This window comes from Cetorhinus maximus, chromosome 1 (assembly GCF_964194155.1).
Source record: "Cetorhinus maximus chromosome 1, sCetMax3.hap1.1, whole genome shotgun sequence".
NCBI classification, from domain to species: domain Eukaryota; kingdom Metazoa; phylum Chordata; class Chondrichthyes; order Lamniformes; family Cetorhinidae; genus Cetorhinus; species Cetorhinus maximus.
The window spans coordinates 138,399,497-138,421,055 of NC_135879.1; the positions used below are offsets into that span (position 1 = coordinate 138,399,497).

Sequence of the window (21,559 nt, forward strand, 5' to 3'; positions counted from 1 at the left end):
ATTTCGTGGGGCACTGGCATCAGTATTGGAACAGAAGGGATCTGTACCGTTGGGACGGTCTACACCTGAACCGATCTGGGACCAATGTTCTAGCGAAAAGAGTAAATAGGGTGGTCAATAGGACTTTAAACTAGAAAGTGGGGGGGAGGGAAGGGTATAACTCCAAGAAGTATGACTAATGGGAAACAAAGCAGCAGGTTAGCGTGTGGGGGGTGTGGATTCAACTTCATGGAAAATTATGAAAAAACTGAAAAGAAAGGAGAGCCCAAGAGAGGCTATTAAAGTCCCCAGAACACAAAATAGGACAGAGTGTTTGGAAAGGGCTAGGAATCTAACTTCAAGCACATCAGATAAAGGGACAACAATGAGAAAGGGGACGGGAAATACAGGACTGAAGGTGTTGTATCTGAATGCACACAGTATACGAAATAAGGTAAATGAGCTTGTGGCGCAGATTGAAATTGGCAGGTATGATGTGGTGGGCATCACGGAGACAAGGCTGCAAGGGGATCAGGACTGGGAGCTAAATTTACAAGGATATACATCCTATCGAAAAGATAGGCAGGTTGGCAGAGGGGGTGGGGTTGCTTTGTTACTAAGAAATGAAATTAAATAGAAAGCAAGAAATGATGAAGGGTCAGATTATGTAGAATCTATGTGGGTAGAGTTGAGGAACCGCAAAGGTAAAAAAAACCATAATGGGAGTTATGTACAGGCCTACAAACAGTAGTCAGGATGTGGGGCACAAGATACACCAGGAGATGGAAAAGGCATGTAAGAAAGGCAAGGTTACAGTGATCATGGGGGATTTCAATATGCAGGTAGACTGGGAAAATCAGGTTGGTAGTGGATCCCAAGAAAAGGAATTTGCAGAATGTCTACGAGATGGCTTTTTGGAGCAGCTTGTGTTGGAGCCCACTAGGGAACAGGCAATTCTAGATTTAGTGATGTGTAATGAGGCAGATTTGATAAGGGAGCTTAAGGTGAAGGAACCCTTAGGAGGAAGTGACCATAATATGATAGAATTCACCCTGCAATTTGAGAGGAAAAAGCTGGAATCAGATGTAATGGTATTACAGTTGAATAAAGGCAACTACAGAGGCATGAGGGAGGAGCTGGCCAGAATAGACTGGGAGATGAGCCTAGCAGGAAAGACAGTGGAACAGCAATGGCAGGAGTTTCTGGGAGTAATTTGGGAGACACAGCAAAAATTCATCCCTAGGAAGAAGAAGCATACTAAAGGGAGGACGAGGTAACCATGCCTGACAAGGGATGTCAGGGACAGCATAAAAGCTAAAGAGAAAGCATACAATGTGGCGAAGAGCAGTGGGAAACCAGGGGATTGGGAAGCCTACAAAGACCAACAGAGGACAACTAAAAAAGAAATAAGGAGGGAGAAGATTAAATATGAGGGTAAACTAGCCAGTAATATAAAAGAAGATTGCAAGAGGTTTTTTTAGATATATAAAGGGTAAGAGAGAGGCAAAAGTGGACAGTGGGCCGCTGGAAAATGACGCTGGAGAAGTAGTAGTGGGGAACAAAGAAATGGCGGAGGAACTGAATAGGTACTTTGCCTCAGTCTTCATGGTGGAAGACACAAGTAACATCCCCAAAGTTCACGAGAGTCTGGGGGCAGAGGTGAGTATGGTGGCCATTACTAAGGAGAAGGTGCTAGGAAAACTGAAAGGTCTGAAGGTGGATAAATCACCTGGACCAGATGGATTACACCCCAGAGTTCTGAAGGAGATAGCTGAAGAGATAGTGGAGGCATTAGTGGTGATCTTTGAGGAATCACTTGAGTCAGGGAGGGTCCCAGAGGACTGGAAAATCGCTAATGTAACCCCCCTGTTTAAGAAGGGAGTGAGGCAAAAGACGGGAAATTACAGGCTGATTAGCCTGACCTCGGTCGTTGGTAAGATTTTAGAGTCCATTATTAAGGATGAGATTTCAGAATACTTGGAAGTGCATGGTAAAATAGGGCAAAGTCAGCATGGTTTCATCAAGGGGAGGTCATGCCTGACAAATCTGTTAGAATTCTTTGAGGAGGTAACGAGTAGGTTAGACAAAGGAGAGCCAATGGATGTTATCTACTTGGACTTCCAGAAGGCCTTTGACAAGGTACCGCACAGGAGGCTGCTCAGTAAGATAAGAGCCCATGGTGTTAGAGGCAAGGTATTAGCATGGATAGAAGATTGGCTGTCTGGCAGGAGGCAGAGAGTGAGGATAAGGGGGTCCTTCTCAGGATGGCGGCCGGTGACTAGTGGAGTTCTGCAGGGGTCAGTGTTGGGACCACAACTTTTCACTTTATACATTAATGATCTAGATGAAGGAACCGAGGGAATTCTGGCTAAGTTTGCAGATGATACAAAGATAGGTGGAGGGACAGGTAGTATTGAGGAGGTGGGGAGGCTGCAGAAGGATTTGGACAGGTTAGGAGAATGGGCAAAGAAGTGGCAGATGGAATACAACGTGGGGAAGTGTGAGGTCATGTACTTTGGTAGGAAGAATAGAGGCAAAGACTATTGTCTAAATGGGGAGAGAATTCAGAAATCTGGAGTGCAAAGGGACTTTGGAGTCCTAGTCCAGGATTCTCTTAAGGTTAACTTGCAGGCTGAGTCGGTAGTTAGGAAGGCAAATGCAATGTTGGCATTTATTTCGAGAGGACTAGAATATAAAAGCAGGGATGTGCTGCTGAGGCTTTATAAGGCTCTGGTCAGACCACATTTAGAATGTTGTAAGCAATCCTGGGCCCTGTACCTCAGGAAGGATGTTCTGGCCCTGGAGAGGGTCCAGAGGAGGTTCACGAGAATGATCCCAGGAATGAAAGGCTTAACATATGAGGAACGTTTGAGGACTCTGGGTCTTTACTCGATGGAGTTTAGAAGGATGAGGGGGGCTTTGATTGAAACTTATAGAATACTGAAAGGCCTGGATAGAGTGGACGTGGGGAAGATGTTTCCATTAGTAGGAGAGACTAGAACCCGAGGGCACAGCCTCAGAGTAAAGGGAAGACCTTTTGGAACAGAGATGAGGAGAAACTTCTTTAGCCAGAGAGTGGTGAATCTATGGAATTCATTGTCACAGAAGGCTGTGGAGGCCAGGTCATTGAGTGTATTTAAGACCGAGATAGATAGGTTCTTGATTGGTAAGGGGATCAAAGGTTATGGGGCGATGGCGGGAGAATGTGGTTGAGAAACTTATCAGCCATGATTGAATGGCAGAGCAGACTCGATGGGCCGAATGGCCTAATTTCTGCTCCTATATCTTATGGTCTTATGGTCACATGAATGTGTACTCATAAGCTGATTGTGTCAAAGCCCAACATTGGTTCCTCACTGAAGCTATAGGTGGAATGGCTTTGTCTTCGCTGAATAAACCTGTCAGTGGCTTATGGTCAGACACAATTTTAAAATGTAGCCTGTGTAGGTATTGGTGAAACTTCTTGACACCAAATATAACTGATAATCCTTCTTTTTCAAACTGAGTGTAGCCCTTTTCAGCTTGGGAATGTGTTCTTGAAACATAGCCAATGGGTCTTTCTGACCTGTCCTCCATTTGATGTAATAGAACGGCTCCTACACCATAAGGAGAAGCATCAGACGTCAACACCAGCTCTTTAGATGGGTCATAATGCACCAACATGCATGATGAATGAAGCAGTTTCTTCACAGTTACAAAGGCTTCTTATTGCTGTGAACCCAATGACCAGCGGTGGTCCTTCCTTCCTCAGCAATAAATGTAGTGGTGCCAGTATAGTGGATAGATTATGTAAAAAACGATTATAGTGATTAACCATACCTAGGAAGCATTAGAGGGTGATGGTGCATCTTTAATTGTTTGGATCTTGTCTTCTACAAGATGCAACCCCATGGTGTCCACTCTGTGGCCTAGGTAGGTTCTTGCCGATGTATGAAAAGTGCATTTTTCTCATTTCAAACACACACCTGCTTCCATAAATCTTCTGAACACTTCCTCAAGGTTGGCAAAATGTTCAGCTTTGGTCAGTCCAATGATGAGAACGTCACCTCGGCACACAACCACATGTGGAATTCCCTGTGGGAGACCCTCCATGGTTCGCTGAAAAATAGCGCATGCTGATGAAACTCCAAAAGGGTGTGCTGGTAGGGGCCTTTATGGGGATTAATTGCCACGTATTCTCTTGACGGGCTATCCAATTCCAATTATTGATAGGCATGACTCATGTCTAGCTTTGTACATGACTTATCTCCTGCTAACTTGGCGTACAAGTCATCGATTCTAGGAATGGGGTATTTGTCTAACTTTGCTGCTTTGTTCACTGTCACTTTGTAATCACTGCACACAGGGATCGTCTGGTCTGACCTGACAACTGGGACCATGGGTGCGGCCCATTCAGAAAATTGGACAGCCTGAATTATTCCCAGGTTTTCCAACCTGCACAACTGTGCTTCCACTTTTCCTTTTAGTGAGTAAGGCACCGGTCTGGCCTTGAAGAAACGTGTTGCTGCCTGGGGATCGAAGTCCATTTTAACAAGCATTCCCTCCAGTTTTCCCAATTCATCATGAAAAACAGTGTCATATTTCTTCAAGAGCTCTGGAATTCCATTGGGCTCCAAACGAAATATTTCTGACCAATCACGTTTTACTTTCTACAGCCAATCTCAAACCAAAAGACTGGGTCCCTCCCGCTTTACGATTATCACGATTATTACGATTATTGGGCTGTCTGTTATTGGTAGCAGATTGGGACAGCAGCAATGCCTTTGACCCGAATGGATTCTCCAGTGTAAGTTCTCAGCTTGGCAGGCGTCCGCTCCAATGTCAATGGTTGACTCCTTTCAATGAGGCACTTGAACGTGTGCTCCGCAACAACAGTAGTTGAAGCACCGGTATCCACCTCCATCTGCAGTTGCTCGCCATTCACTTGCACTGTCACTGTAATGGGCTCAGATTTACCAGCAGTCACATGGTACAGAGAGTATACATCAGTAGTAGCAGCCTCAGCCTTTGCTGTATCAGTTAGCTCAATTAGATCAATTTGTTGTTTTGCTATTTGTTTATCCTTTCTTCTGCATTGCATAACCAGGTGTCCTTTCCTGTGGCAATAATTGCATTCTGCCTCGTGGATCTACAAACATCTGCTTCATGATTTCCTCCACATCTGTAGCAAATGTGTATCTTATTAGCTCACGTGTTACCATTAGGCTTCCTAAGTCTTCGTGTAGTGGGTATAGAATCGCGATTGAAATCTGCTCTTCTGTTTTTCAAGCCAAGTTTCCAAACTCGGAGTGCGGTGCCATTATCCACATGCTGCAAAGCCTGCGAGTCTTTCGTGGCACTTTCCACAGCGAGAGAAAGTTCCAGGGCGTGCTCGAAATCAATGTCGGATTCGGCTAGCAAGTGGCACTGTATGGCTCCCTGGACTCCGCATACAAGTGTGTCCTGCAGCATATACCATTCAAGGCATCCCCAAACTCTTAGTATTCGGTTAACTGTTTCAGATTTGACACAAAGGTAGCAATAGACTCTCCTGGGGCATGATCTGTTGAATGAAATTTGAAGTGCTGCATGATTACAGTGCTGAAAGTGCAGTTTCACAAGTTGCACTAACTCACAGTACGACTTAGAACTGGGTGAGTTCGGGGTAGTCAGGTTTCGAATCAGGTTATACTTTTGCTTCCACATGCACTCAGCAGGGTAGTTTTACATTTTTCTTCAGCAGTAGCCTCGTTCGCAACAAAATAGAACCCGAGTCGCTCAACATACTGACTCCAATCTTCAACGTTAGTATTGTATGAATCGATTCTTCCAAACAGTGGCATGACTTGTAGAGTATTGTTCAACTTTGTTTTACTCACATCAACCAGGGCACCAGAAGTCAGTTTTATTCTCGTTGCAAAATATAACTTGATGGAGCAACAGGTTTGCTGAAGGAAAGGCTAAACTTTAGTTAGGAGAAATGTAGAGGTGTTTGCACGTTAAACGTGATCTCTTCATCAGAAGCCCCACCCACAGGATTACCCGCACAATAAGCTTATTAGTCGAAGCCCCAATAATCGTATCACATGATGAGTGATTGACAGGTGGGACAATACATCTAGTTGCTACAGTAGTGAAATATAGAGTTTCTGAGCTTTCTGGCAGAATTTCTGCAACCCACCCCCAGGCGACTACACATCCCTGCCCTGTCTAGGTCCAACTGTCAGCCGTGAAAGAATGATAGAGAAATCAACAGAGAAATGAAGATAGAGAGAGAGAGAGAGAAAGGGTGTAAGGCAAGGGAGAGAAAGTGTTACGAGCTCAAAGACTACAGTCTTTCTAGTGTCGTGTCTTTATTGAACTTGATGTAACATGGCTGCCCGCAGGCATTCTCTCATGGCAGAGGTCACATGGCTATAGCAAGCTAGGTAGGACACTTATGGCGTAATCATTCCATTCAGATTTTCACTCAGTGCGGCAGTGGGTGGGAAAAACGTTTTACCCGTCAGCCGCAATGGCGGCTTCTCACACCATATCGTCCCAATCTGTAAGAGATCCTCCCCTTCTCCCATTGCCCCTGTGAACAGTATGACATCTGGTGAGGGAAGGATGTTATGTAAATAAATAACAAATAACTGAGACAAAGAAACAAGTGCCTGAAGAAGTGGGGAGCGGGGAGTGGAACGTGCTGAATCTGTAATGTGGAGTTCAACTGACCCTATTAACTTTTGAGGACCGGCATGAAGTTTGTTTGCAATAATCGATGTTTAAACGATCTTTAACTCCTAAGGTCTGTATATCTTGATTCCAAGCCTGTAACATGATTAATGTGGTGTAACTGTGCTGTTGTTAAAGGAAGCGAACAGATCAAAACCTGCAAGATGGTGCTCTCGATAAGATTAAATATTAAATTGATAAGGTTAAAGTTATTGTTAAATTTGTAACAAACACGTCATATGGGCTGGTTGTTTGGAAACAAAGAAGTTGGCGGAGGTGAGATTCTTGTTTCTCTAATCATGTGAGGGCTGGACAACAGAGAACTAGCTATTTAAGCATGAGGCTGCCAAGACACAACTGGCCAATCGCTGAGCCTCGAGAAGGCAGGTTCGCCCTACCGGAGCCGATCATGTGGGTAGCAAGCACTGAGCAGGGTCTTAAGAATCTGTGCCCCATGATGATAGCTAGCTAGCTCAGAATGAAGTAGCCTGATCAACTACTTGGAGACTGGAAGGAGAGAACTGATCACTCCCTCCGTTCCGACTCTCGGTCAAGCCCAGGCAACCTCGCACCCATGGATGGGGGAGTATAAGTCTTATTGAGTGTAAGAAGATAAACGTGTTGTGCACAAACAAGAATTTGGGAATTTTGAGCTGTTGATACCCAGGGTGAACCAGAAAAGGGGATATTAACTTACAAAATGCGTTATTTTAGTAGGTTACAAATCCCGCCGCATAATTATACATTCTCAGGAAACATGCAGTTTCAATGGAGGGCAGGCTCCGATTCGCCCGCCACACCACATTTAAAGTACTTGCGCGCACACCTCTCAGTGCTTCCAACCCAGGACTGCTGCAAAGAAGACTTGGCCCCAAAAGGCAAGAAGACTGCAGCCCCCAGGTTTAGTGACACGTCCCTCAAGCGTCTTTTGGACGTTGTGGAGACCCACTGTGATATCCTCTACCCCCACTCGGGCTGCAGGAGGGGCAGCAACGTTACCACTCGGGCTTGGTAGTCAATGGCAGTGGTGGTAAGTGCCAATGCTGCACAGGAGAGGTTGGCCATCCAATGCAGATAGAGGATGAATGATCTCACCTGTGCCACCAAGGTAAGGCAATCATCTCATCAGTCTAAACTCACACACTCAGCCCATCACACATTCACTGGCATCTCATTCGCTGCCAGCTCAAGGGACATCACCGCCCATTCTCACACACATACCCTCACTTGTCCATCTGACCTCATCTCCCCTGGAGGCTGCCTCCTCAGCCCTCACTATCTTGAGGCCACTTGCACAGATCAACATATGCCTACACACACCCTGGGATACTCTCCTTGCCCACTACAACTCTCGCCCTGCAGCCTCTTCCCTTGCCTGAGGCCACTTCTCCCCCTTCCCCAAGCAAGCCCTAGCCCTGCAGCCATTGAAAGGCCACCTACATGTGGCTGATCATACAGACCTGCCCGTAAGCCCCCCTAAAGTGATGTGGTGCTGTCTGCAAAGCCTGGCGCTGATGACTGCGAGTGCTGCCCGAAGCAAGGTAGGCAAACAAACCTTGAAGCCCCGAGCAAAGTGCAGCCCGCCAAGTGCATGCTGTTGTGAAACATGTCAACGTGTTTTCCCACCGACATGGGCGGACAATCCAGCATAGGGGAATGATTCCGGTGGGCTGGCCTTATAATGGTATGCAGATGTATTACAATGAGGTTCCTGATGTCCAATGGCGGGAAATGTGGCCCACCATTGATGGGATGAGCGGAAGATCGCAAACTGGTTTCACAACATTGTGAAACCGATTTTTGGCCTTCTCGTCATATTGTCCAGTCATGCCGCCAAACATATCCAATGCCAGCGGGTATAGAAAATTCCGCCCTTAGCAACAATTGCAATTCAAAACCCAAACAGAAAGGGTGTAAGGCAAGGGAGACAGTTTCCTGAATTATCAGCTTAATTCACTATCAGGTCCATCAAATATATCTTGAAATTTAGTGTTATCATTAATTTCACTTAAACCTGCCCATTACATTTCAGAGAACTGGAATATATTTTGGGTGCAGTTTGAGTATTTTTCAAAATGTCATTCAACTGGCAACTGTTGCTGTAGAAACCAAATAGGCTGTAAATATCTAGCATCAGAGCACAGGAAGAATTCTGAGAATTAGTGCTAATAATAATAGAGGTGTAAGAGATAATCCTAAACTGAGAACACACAAGGTGGATGTTGACTGTGTAATAGTGAAAAGTGGATGATGAGCAAGGTAGCAGCCCATTTTATATCTCTCGCAATTCTTATTTCCATCGAATTTATTTGAGAAAATTGTGATATAATCATAAGTTATGCAGAATACAATAGGTTTGAAATGACATTTTATGGATATTAATGTACAACACTTACAGTATTCATAAGAAATTGTGTATACCATTTTAAAAGAATTGTTAACTTAGTTTAAATGGATTAACATCTCTGTTAATATCATGCAGTTAACCCAAGGTCAATGAGTATAAATAATAAATCATGAGGTTCAAAATCATGGAAAAAAAATGGTATCAAACAAACCAGATCATGTACAAATTTAAATACTTACAGCTTCCAAATTTCAAAGGGCAAGCATGTGCATCCATTGGAAAATCCTCCAAGTGCATTGGGCACTCTGCCTGGACAGTAAGCCTGTGAGAACACACATTCAATGACTAGCTAAAATAAACTGTTGCTGTTACACAGCATGACATGTCATGAGCACCTGTATTGCATGAAGGATGGAGTATACAAGTGGGGAAGTCTTGTGCTGACTGTAAAGGGCATTGGTGAAGTTGTACCTAGAATATTGTGTACAGTTTTGGTCTCCTTACTTAAGGAGGGATATACTTGCATTGGAGGCAGTTCAGAGAAGGTTCACTAGGTTGATTCCTGGGGTGAAGGAGTTATCTTATGAGGAAAGGTTGAGCAGGCTGGGCTGATACTCACTGGAGTTTAGAAGAATGAGATGTGATATTGAGACATATAAGATTCTGAGTGGGCTTTACATGGTAGGTGCTGAGAGGATGTCTCCCCTCGTAAGGTGATCTAGAACTAGGGTGCACAGCTTAAAAATGAGGGGTCTCCCTTAAGATGGAGATGAAGAGAAATTTCTTCTCTCAGAGGGTTGTTAATCTTTGGAATTCTCTATCTCAGAGTGCAGCGGAGGCTGGGTCATTAATATATTCAAGGTTGAGTTGACAGATTTTTGATTGACAAAGGAGTCAACGGTTATGGAGGGGGGTTGACACAATAGTGGAGTTAAGGTAGCAATCAGCAATGATCTGATTCAATAGTGGAGTATGCTCGAGGGACCAAATAGTTTACTCCTGCTCTTATTTCTTATGTTCCCATTTGCAAATACATTTTACTGGAATTACATTGCACCATTTATAAATCTTATAGCCTGCAAACACTGTTGCAATTGACACTGTCAAAAGCAAAGTAAGGCTAGTTAAAATAGCAGATTTTTTTGCAAGTTTTACTAATATTAATAAATGTACTGGAGAGTTGTCTTCTTCAAATTCATATAACACCTGTTGTACATAAAGAGATCTTATTGTACTATATGATGATGACGAGTAATCAATTAGATAAAGCCATGTGACATCAATGAAATATAAATGCACACTTCTACTATTTCAGATAATGTATAAATCCCCAAATGCTGATAATTTGTATTTCTCATACGGTAATGTTCAAAGAATTATTTTAAATTAGTCCTCCAACTTTGAAGCAACAGCATTTTGATGCTTATCCTATAAATGAATCATTTCACACAATTCAACCTGACTTCAAACTAAAATAACCACTTATTTTGCAAGTAGCACAAAATTCAGAAATGCAGTAAATAGCGAGAAGAATAGTAACAGGCTTCAGGAGGACATGGACAGACTGGGGAAATGGAAAGATACATGACAGGTGAAACTTAACACAGAGTAGCAGGAAGTGATTCATTTTGGTAGGAAGAATGGGCAGAGGCAATACAAACTAAATGCAACAGTTTTGAAAGGGGTGCAGGACAGAGATGTGTGTACCATAATTCCTTGAAAATGACAGGACAAGTTAAAGTGGCTGTCGAAAAGATAGTGGGATCCTTTGCTTTATAAACAGAGGCATAGAGTACAAAAGCAAGGAAGTTATAATAAACGTATACAAGACACTGGTTAGGCCCCAGCTGGAATAATGTAGCTGATTCTGGGCATCATACCTTAAGAGGGATGTCAAGGCCTAGGGGAGGATGCAGAAAAGATTTACCAGGATGGCACCAGGGATAAAAAAACTTCAATTACACGGAGATACTGGAGAAACTGGAGGTTTTATCCTTAGACCAGATAAGGTTACAGGAAGATTTGATAGAGGTGTTCAAAATCTTGATGGGTTTGATAAAGTAAATAAGAATAAATTGTTTCCAATGGCAGACGTGTCAGTAACCAGTAGACAGAGTTAAAATAATTAGCAAAGGAATCAGAGGTGACAGGAAGAAAATATAAATTATGCAACAAGGTGATATGCCTGAAAGAGTCTTGGAATCAGATTCAACAATAACTTTCATAAGGCAATTGGAAAAATACTTTAAAAAGAAAATATTTGCTAGGGTTTGGGGTAAGAGCAGGGCAGTAGGACTAACTGGATAGCTCTTTCAAAGAGCCAATCACGATGGGCCGAATGACCTCCTTCTCTGCTGTATGATTCTGTGATTCATGAATTATTTACAATTTATTCTACTAGTCCTAGCAAGAGTCATATTAGGGGCAAAATAACAAACTGAGAACAAAGCCACAGGACTAGAAATTTAGCCATGCCAATTTTTCAGAGTGCAGAGAGGGTAGACTTCATTTTCTGTCATTGTCTTGACTGCAATATAATGGAGTATATTCATTATAATGAGTCCAAGCTCGGGCTGCTGCTAACTTCACAATGTCCCTAAGGTAAGTCGGTCCATGGGTCACATCCAGGATAAGGGTCAGGAATCTGGTGGATCAGGAGGGGCATCGGGGTGAGGACTGATGGCAATGATAAGGGGAGCAGCGGTGATTAGTTTCCTAAAGTACACCTTCTGAGACCATGTTAAGATAAGTTACTTCTTGGCTAGACCTTGGAAAGGGCCCTTAAACAGGTTTAACTGCATATGAAAAAGGGCTACCAATGGTTTCAGGCATTGATAAACAATGCATATTTTTGTCTATATTAAAAAAGGTGGGTGGTGCATTTCTAACTGGAATAGTGTGCATGCTTCTTATCCACCATACTGAGGCCTTAGCAGTTAGAATTGCTGGAGCAATTTCTAGGCTATAGATTTAAAAGGATGAATAAAAAGAAGGAAAGGCTGAGGGGTGAAAGATGGGTGCATATAGCCGGTCAACTACTGTGTCTTCTTTATAGCTGAAATGTGGAGCTTCCTTGCCCTAATATGGGTTAGGACATAGGGGGATTTTATGGGAAATGTGGCAGCAGGGGTGCCTTAATTAGGCGGGAGCTGAAATTTCGCTTTCCTGATAGTGGGTTCAAATTTAGGGATTAACACAGTGGTGTGTTTGTGGCAGATCGTGCCTCACGCTGTCCCGTGACTGTTTCCTATTTGTAATTCATTTGCATGCCATGAATACCCATAATATTAAAACATTTTGTAATTACATCCTACCTTCATGATAAAGCCAGCAGCACCCAAGAATCGCGTGGCACCCAGTTCATGTTCATTTAATGGTGGCATGCAACAGTCAGCTTTGTGAAGTTGTGTTTCAGGTTAGCAGTTTTCCTTGTTTAACTCTGCAGCACAAGGAAGGGAAGCAGGAGAATGGCAGCTTGCATGGACGTTGTGGACCAACAACGTGAGTCATTCGTAGTAGGGGTGTGGGGTGGGGTTGGGGGCATGGAGTCGAAGAAGAGGGATCCAAGGGAGAACAAAGGGTGGGGGGGGTCATGTTTTTCAAGAAGCGAAGTGGGAATGACCTGGAGTCCTGGGTGTGGCTTGGGGTCACTGGGGACAGTCAGTCCAGGTAAGAAAATGAGGGGCCTAAAGAGCAGAGTTAGTATTGTCCACATGTGTGTCCATCTCAGGGTTTTGGCTGGCAGAGTCCTCAGTTCACCTACAAAATTTCAATTATCCCCATTGAGAGTGATCTCAGACAATGTCCTTCATAATGTATAGGAGGGAGGGCCAGCTTAGCCTGCAAGTTCATCCATGTCCCACAGATTGGCAAGTACAACACTGGACACAGACATGAACATTCAATAAAGAGTGAATGCAGAAACACAACATAGTTTCTTCCACAACAAAGAAATGTCCCCAACTCCCTTGTAACCATCAATGTGTGCCAACCAGGAGGCGTACCAGTACATTTATCTGTCTAACTAAGCTAGTCTCATAAATAATGATGATGCACACATGAATAAAGTGAAAAGACTGTAATGTGAAATATTTACAGGTAAAATATAAATTTGAAAAACACCCTTTTACTTTGTGCCTCCTTCATGCTCTCAATAAGCCTTATGTTAACGGCAATGGAATTGGGCAGGAAAGTTGTGGCTGTGATGAAAAGCTTCCCTGCTTGTCCAGGAGGCTCCCACCCATACCTGCTGCATTGTCAGCTGACGGTGGCTTTCACCAGTGAAAAGCTTCCCCCGCTGCGTGACTGCACGTGTCTCTCATGCACACTGCTGGCACTTTAAATTTTAATTGTAATTGTGTGGGAACCAATGAAAACCAAGAGATCAGAAATGACACCCATTTCCTGTTCTGCTGTTGAGAACAGTGCACCATGGTTAAAGTTCCAACCTTACAGAAATGATTGCAATAGTGAGCTTCAAACAATACTCCTACATTTTTCAGGACAATGGTAATGAACTTTACAGCAGTTTAGTGATTTAAGAAATAATAGAAAATTAGGTTTTGCAATCGTTATCTACTACATGACCACTGTAAAGAGACAGCAGAATATTATATATGTTTTGGTTATTTAAAACCTGTTTTTCTACTTTATGCATTTCTTTGCATTAACACTAGCTTCATGTTAGGGACACGTGACACTGGCCTTCCTAATGGAAAAGTTGCAAAAATAGCTTTTAATTGCAGCTTTTAATGTTGAACATTTTACCTCATTGTATAAAGAAGCTTTCCATCATCTTGGATTCGTAGCAGCTTGTTAGGCATGGTCATGTTATGTGCCACTGACTTCTTGCCATTATAAAAGAATGTGTCTGGTGTCCATATCTTACTGGCCATCAGGTTGTTCAATCGAAGAATGTTCATTGGACCCTTAAACTTAAGCCTTTCATCATTCCAACTTTGCCGAAAGAACACATCAATTGTGTATTCCTGTTAACATTAATCAGTTTATATTCAGAACAGTAGATACATCTTAGTGGCATAAAAATGCATGAAGTTATATTCTCACCACATGATGGGAAATCAAAATCAAATCCATTGTTTTTCCCTCTGTTTTCTCAAAACAGCTTAAGAGACCATTCTTCATATACTATCAAGACAATTTTATTGAGATGGTAAAGAGCTGGGAGTGCAGCTCTTAGCTAGGAACCTAAGACTCAAAAGCATTATACATCACTGACATATAATTTAAAGACAATATTTACTTAATTTTTGGAGCCATAGCATTATTGAATAGTTCTGATAATCCTATCAATTTCATAATGTCTTTGTTCAGAGTTATTGTGGACCAGGAAACAAACAGTTTTCTTGCAGTTTATTTATTCAGTAGATGGATTGTTCTAGCAAATAGAAATAAACGTTGTAATACCATGACCACATGACACATTCCTGTTTCTTGATGTACATATGATTTCAGCATATTGGGGATGGGGGAGACAGTGGCATAATGGGGGCAGATGGTAGCATAGTGATAATGTCACTGGGCTAGTAATCCAGAGGCCCAGGCTAATGCCCTGGAGACATGGATTCAAATCCCACCACAGCAGCTGGTGGAATTTAAAATCAATTAATTAATTTAAAAAATCAATTGAATAATGAAATCTGGAATTGAAAGCTGGTGACAGTAAGTGGGGAGTAAATCACCTCCTGTCTCCCCAAAGCCTGTCCACCATCTACAAGGCACAAGTCTGGAGTGTGATGGAATACTCCCCACTTGCCTGGATGAGTGCAGCTCCAACAACACTGAAGGAGCTTGATACCATCCAGGACAAAGCAGCTCACTTGATTGGCACCACATCCACAAACATTCACTCCCTCCACCACTGACACACAGTAGTAGCAGTGTGTACCATCTACAAGACGCACTGCAGGAATTCACCAAGCCTTCTTAGACAGCACCTTCCGAACCCATGACCACTACCATCTAGAAGGACAAGGGCAGCAGATAAATGGGAATACCACCAACTGTAAGTTCCTCTCCAAGTCACTCACCATCCTGACGTGGAAATATATCGCCGTTCCTTCACTGTCACTGGATCAAAATCCTGGAACTCCCTTCCTAATAGTACTATGGGTGTACCCACACGACATGGACTTCAGCGGTTCAGGTGGCAGCTCATCACCACCTGCTCAAGGGCAACTAGGGATGGGCAACAACTGCTGGCCCAGCCAGTGAAGCCCACATCCCCTGAATGAATTTTTAAAAATGGTGCCATGAGTCTATCACTAATTGTCAAAATAAACTATCTGGTTCACTAATGGCCTTTAGGGAAGGAAATTTGCCATCCTTACCTGGTCTGGCCTACATGTGACTCCAGACACACAGCAACGTGCTTGACTCATAACTGCCCTCTGAAATGGCCTAGCAAGCCACTCAGTTGTACAAAAAGGAATAAACTGGATGGACCACCTGGCATCAACTTAGGCATCGGAAACGACAAAGGCACACCCAACCCTGCAAAGTGCTCCTTCCTAACATATGGGGGCTTGTGCCAAAATTGGGAGAGCTGTCCCATAGACTAGACAAAGCAACAGCCTGACACAACTGCACTCACAGAATCATACCTTACAGCCAATGTCCCAGACACCATCATCACAATCTCTGTGCATGCCCTGTCCTACCGGACAGATCCACCAGAGGTATACAGTCGGAAGGGAGTGGCCTGAGAGTCCTCAACATTGACTCCAGACCCCATAAAGTTTCATGGCATCAGGTCAAACATGGGCAAGGAAAGTCCTGCTCATTACCACCCTTCAGCTGATGAATCAGTTATTTTCATGTTGAACACAACTTGGAGGAAGTACGAAGGATGGCACAGGCACAGGATGTACTCTAGCTGGTAGATTTCAATATCTGTCAGGAAGCGTGGCTCAGTAGCACCACTACTGACTGAGCTGGCCAAGTTTTGAAGCATATAGCTGCCAGACTGGGTTTGTGGCAGGTGATGAGGGAACATATGAGAGGGAAAAACCCACTAGATCTTGTCCTCATTAATCTACCTGTCACAGATGCATTTGTCCATGACAGTATAGGTAGGAGTGACCATTGCACAGTCATTGGGAAGACAAATTCCCAACTTCACACTGAGCATACCCTCCATCATGTTATGTGACATGTGGGATAGATTCAGAACAGATCAGGCAGCACAAAACTGGACCTCCATGGGGTGCTGTGGGCTATCAGCAGCTGAATTGTATTCAATCATAATCTGTAACCTCGTGGCCTGGCATATTCCTCACTTTACCATTACCATCAAGCCAAGGGGTTAACCCTAGTTCAATGAAGAGTTCAGGAGGGCATACCAGGAGCAGAACCAGGCATACCTAAAAATGATTTGTCAATGTGGTGAAGCTGCGACACAGAACTACTTACTTGCCAAACAATGGAAGGAGCAAGTGATAGACAGAGCTAAGAGATCCCATAACCAATGGATCAGATCAATGCTCTGCAGTCCTGCCACATTCAGTTGTGAATGTTGGTGGACAATTAATCAATCATCAGGAGCAGAAGGCTTCACAAATATCCCCATCCTCAATGATGGGGGAACCCAGCACATCAGTGCAAAAGAAAAGGCTGAGGCATTTGCAATCATCTTCAGTCAGAAATACTGAGTAGTTCCATTGGCCAGAAACTGAACTGGACCAACCATATATATACTTTAATTACAAGAGTAGATCAGGCATTGGGAATTCTGTGGCAAGTAACTCACCTCCTGACTCCCAAAGCCTGTTTACCACCTACAAGGCACAAGTCAGGAGTGTGATGGAATAGTCTCCTGCCTGGGTGAGTGCTGCTCCAAAAACAGTCAAGAAGCCCAACAACAGTCAGGACAAAACAGTCCGTATAATCGGCACCCCATCCACCAACTTAAACATTCACTCCCTCCAGCACTGATGGCAGTGGCAGTATTGTGTACTATATACAAGATGCACTGTGGCAACTCATCAAGACTCCTTCAACAGCACCTTCCAAACCCATGGCCTTTACACCTAGAAGGACAAGGGCAGCAGACGCATGGGAAAAGCACAAACTGCAAGATCCCCCTCAAGCCACTCACCATCCTGACTTGGAACTATATCACTGTCTCTTCATTGTCACTGAATCAAAAACCTGGAACTCCCTTCCTAACAGCACTGTGGGAGCAACTGCACCAGGTGGACTGTAGCGGTTCAAAAACACAGCTCACCACCATCTTCTTAAGTGGGGGTTAGGGATGGACAACAAATGCCGGCATTGCCAGTGATGCCCATACCCCATGAAGAAGTGAAAAAAACTGTGAAAATAGCATGTGGGTAACAACAATGCATGGTCAGTAACAAACATTACAAACATGCCCATCACTATTGTGCCATAATTCTTTTTAAATTATATTTCATAATATTTGTTCCTTATTTTATAAGTTGTTTCCGTTGGTTACTGGAGAAAGATGTCAATTTGATTTACCATAATTATTGTCGATGATATTTGTTGACACCTACACAATCGAGAATATATTCAGCCATTCTTGATTAGCAAAATTAGACTTCTGACCTTTTCTAATTACAGGCTCCAGAAAGAAAGGTTATTATCTATTTGTTATACTTTTTAGTACTAAAAATGAATAAAGCAATGCACATGGTAAGCTTGTTTAATTAAATGAAGTAATTAAGTTTCAAACATTTTATATGTGCAATGCAAATGTAAACCTTGTTTAGAATAAGAACATTTTGGTGATTAACAGGCAGTTTTAAATATTTTGAAATAAAGTAGGATCATCCCCAAGAAACACAAAAGCAAAATACGGCGGGATGCTAGAAATCCAAAATAAAAATGGAAAATGCTGGCAACACGCAGCAAGTCTGGCAGCATCTGTGGAAAAGGAACACTGTTAATGTTTCAGGTCTAGGACTTTTCATCAGAACTGAGAAAATTTAGAAATGTAACAGGTTTTGAACAAGTCAAAGTTGCGGGGGGGAGAGGGGCATTGTGGAAAAAGAAAAAATGAAGATTTGTGATAGAGTGGAGGACAGGAGAGATTAAATGACAAAATGTTTGAAGTAGTAGATGCATTGATTTTAATTTTCCAAAATTCTGTAGATTCAAGGTCCTATCAGATTGGAAAATAGCGAATGTGACTCCTCTATTCAAGAAAGGAGGGTGACAGAAAGCAGGAAACTACATATGTTATAGGGAAATTGCTGGAATCTATTATTAAGCAGGGGACGTCGAAAATCTCAATGCAATCAGGCAAAGTCAACATGGTTTTGTGAAAGGGAAATCATGTTTGACTAATTTATTGGAGTTCTTTGAGGAAGCAACAAGCAATGTGGATAAAGGGGAAACTGGGATGCACTTAGATTTCCAGAAGGCATTTGACAAGGTGCCACATCAAAGGTTACTATACAAAATAAGAGCTCATGGTGTAACAGATTAGCATGGATAGAGGATTGGTTAACTAAGAGGAAACAGAGAGTAGGCACAAATGGGTCATTTATGGGTTGGAAAGATGTGACAAGGAGAGTGCCACAGGGATCAGGCCGGTGCCTCAACTATTCACAATTTATATCATTGACTTTAATGAAGGAGCCAAATGTATGGTAGCAAAATTTTCTGATGACACAAAAATAGGTAGGAAAGTATGTTGTGAAGAGGACATTAGAAGTCTGCAAAGGGACACAGATAGGTTAAGTGAGTGGGCAAAAATTTGGCAGGTGGAGTATAACATGGGAAAATGTGAACTTGTCCACTTTGGCAGTAAGGAAATAAAAGTAGCATGTTTTTTTAATGGAGAGAGATTGCAGAACTCTGAGGTAGAGGGATCTAGACGTCCTGGTACATGAATCAGGAAAGGTTAGTATACAAGTGCAGCAAGTGATTAGGAAGACAAATAGAATGTTGTCGTTTGTTGAAAGGCAGGAGTAGGGATGTTTTGCCATAGTTGTACAGGGCATTGGTCAGACCACATCTGGAGTACTGTGTACAGTTTTGGTCTCTTTATTTAAGAAAGGATATAAATGTATTAGAACCAGTTCAGAGAGTATTCACTTGACTGATAACAGGGATGGGTTGGGAGGGGTTATCTTACAGTTGGACAGATTGGGCCTGTATCCATTGAAGATTAGAAGAATTGGAAGTGATCTTATCAAAACATGTAAGATCCTGAGGGTACTTGGTGGGTGGATGCTGAAAGGATGTTTCCCTTGTGGGAGAGGCTTGAACTAAGGGACACAGTTTAAAATAAGGGATCTCCCATTTAAGACGGAGATCAGAAGAAATATTTTCTTTCAGAGGGTCATGAATCTTTAGAACTCTCTTCTCCAGAGAGCAGTGGAATGAGGGTTAATTAATATTTTTAAGGCAGAGGTAGATAAATTCTTGACTAACAAAGGAATCAAAGGGTATCGGAGGTAGGCAGAATGTAGAGCTGAGGCTAGAATCAGATCAGCCATGATTTTATTGAATGGTGGAGCAGGCTCAATGGGCTAAAGGGCCTACTCCTGTTCCTAATTCATATGTTCATATGTTTCATGGTACAAAGCCAAGGAAAAAGTGATGAGACAAGCAAAGGAACAAAAGGTGTATCTGGATGAGATGTGAATAGCAGCCATCTGCATACAAAGTAAAGGGATTAAGAAGAAGCGAGGAAAATGTCAGCAAAAAATATAACAAAGCAAACAGGGACAGTGGTTATGATCTAAAATTCTTGAATTCAATTTGAGTTCAGAAGGCTGGGAAGTTCCCAGTCAGAAGATGTGGTGCTCTTCTTCAAGTTTGTGTTGAACTTCATTGGAGCATCTCCAGCAGGCCAAGGACAGAAAGGTCAGAATGGGAGTAAGGCCGAAAATTGAAATGACAAGCAAACGGCAGGCCAAATGTTTGCCCGCTCACTTAACCAATCTGTGTCCCTTTGCAGGCTGAATGGAGATGCTCTGCAAAATGGTCACCAAATTTACACCTGGTTTCCCCAGTGTAGAGGAGATCACAACATTGGCAGTGAATACAGTATATTCATTTGAAAGAAGTACAAGTAAATTGCTTCTTCAATTGGTAGGAGTGTTTGGGGACTTGGGTAGTGACAAGGGAGGAAATAAAAGGGTAGCTGTTGCATCTCCTGTACTTGCACTGGATTGTGCCATAGGAAAGGGTCTGAGGAATGGACCAGGGTATCGTGGAAGGAATGGTCCTTCAGAATGCTGAAAGGGAAGTGGAGGGGAAGATGGGTTTGGTAGTTTATTGTACATATTTTTTCAACAAGTGAGAAAAAATCTAGGGGTCATAATTTTGTGATTTTCCATTGTAAAAATGCCAGAAACATCAGAAGGTTAGGTTGGGAGGTTGGGACCTTGATGTTAATGTTCCTGTCCTTGAATTGAGGATTCAGCAGGGTCATATGTCAGGGGAAAAAAACCTCTGCCTGCACCTCACAAGAGCACTGGTGCAGAAATGAGCAAGGCCAGAGACCCAGTTCTAGTATTTGTGACTTTAGAGGGGTCTGACCAGTGAATGACAGCCACTGAATGACGGGTGTGGGCCCCACACCTTGGCTTAGATCCTCTAAGATTTCTGCCAAGTGGAATTTTAAAAATTTTTTAGTACCCCCTTAGAAAGATAGCCAGTGGCACAATTTCTTAATCTTTTTCACCTCTTCTGTGGCTCGTTCATGAGATGAGCACTTAAATATGCAATGAAATTAAAGGGACCTTGCCCAGGTACTGCATGTTTTCTTTGGGTCAGGAGCAGAGATTCCAGCAAGGTACATCTTGGCACTAATGCCAAAATGCAACCCTCTCGCTCCATGGATTTTCTCCCTCCCAATACTTTATTTAATAATTTTGTGAAGTAAAATTACCAGTTATATCTGTAGAAATGTTTGCCATTGATTATATCAATGTATATTATGGGTAGTTTTGTGAGCCTTGAATACTGTGTGGACCTTTGTTAGCAGCAAACACAGATGAGAAGATCAAGGTTATAATGCCATAGCTGTATCTCTGACTTACACTGAAGTCTGCACCAGGTACAGCATCTCACAAAATTACCCTGTACTGTGATACCACAATAAAAAGAACTTAGGGTGAATTTTCACAGAGGATTCTTTCATCATAAGATTTAAAGTTACAGCAGAGTAACAGGAGAACCCCCACAGAAATTCACCCCCTTTAAGGGAAAAAAAAATGATACAAAAGGGTGCGACAGATGGACAATTTAGATTATACCATATCGGAACATACTTCAATTATGTCGTATTTATATTCTAGTTTTATAAATGTCAATAAAACCTATTGCTTAAACTACAGACAACAGTTTGAAGAAAAATCAGTAAAAAAAATACTGTATAAGTAATTGTGAAATGCAAGTATATCCTTAATTATTGTAACCTTTTAGAAATTACATAACTACTGAAACAACTGCTGTCTGTTTATACCATATTCGGTAATAAACTAAATTTTCTAAATTGTGTCGTCGTTAAATTCAAATGCAGCAAGTAAACGATATAGA

At 42.6% G+C, this 21,559-nt stretch overlaps 1 protein-coding gene across 1 annotated transcript in view; it reads right to left on the minus strand.

Annotated features, from left to right (window-relative positions):
* Positions 1–21,559, minus strand: part of LOC144683797 (gamma-aminobutyric acid receptor subunit alpha-2-like) — a 412,721-nt gene that overhangs the window by 130,083 nt on the left and 261,079 nt on the right. The window contains exons 5-6 of the mRNA XM_078547208.1: positions 13,790–14,010; positions 9,262–9,344 (exon numbers count right to left, since the gene is read on the minus strand). Of these exons, the coding sequence (XP_078403334.1) occupies positions 9,262–9,344; positions 13,790–14,010 (304 nt within the window). The remainder of the gene's footprint in view (positions 1–9,261; positions 9,345–13,789; positions 14,011–21,559) is intronic.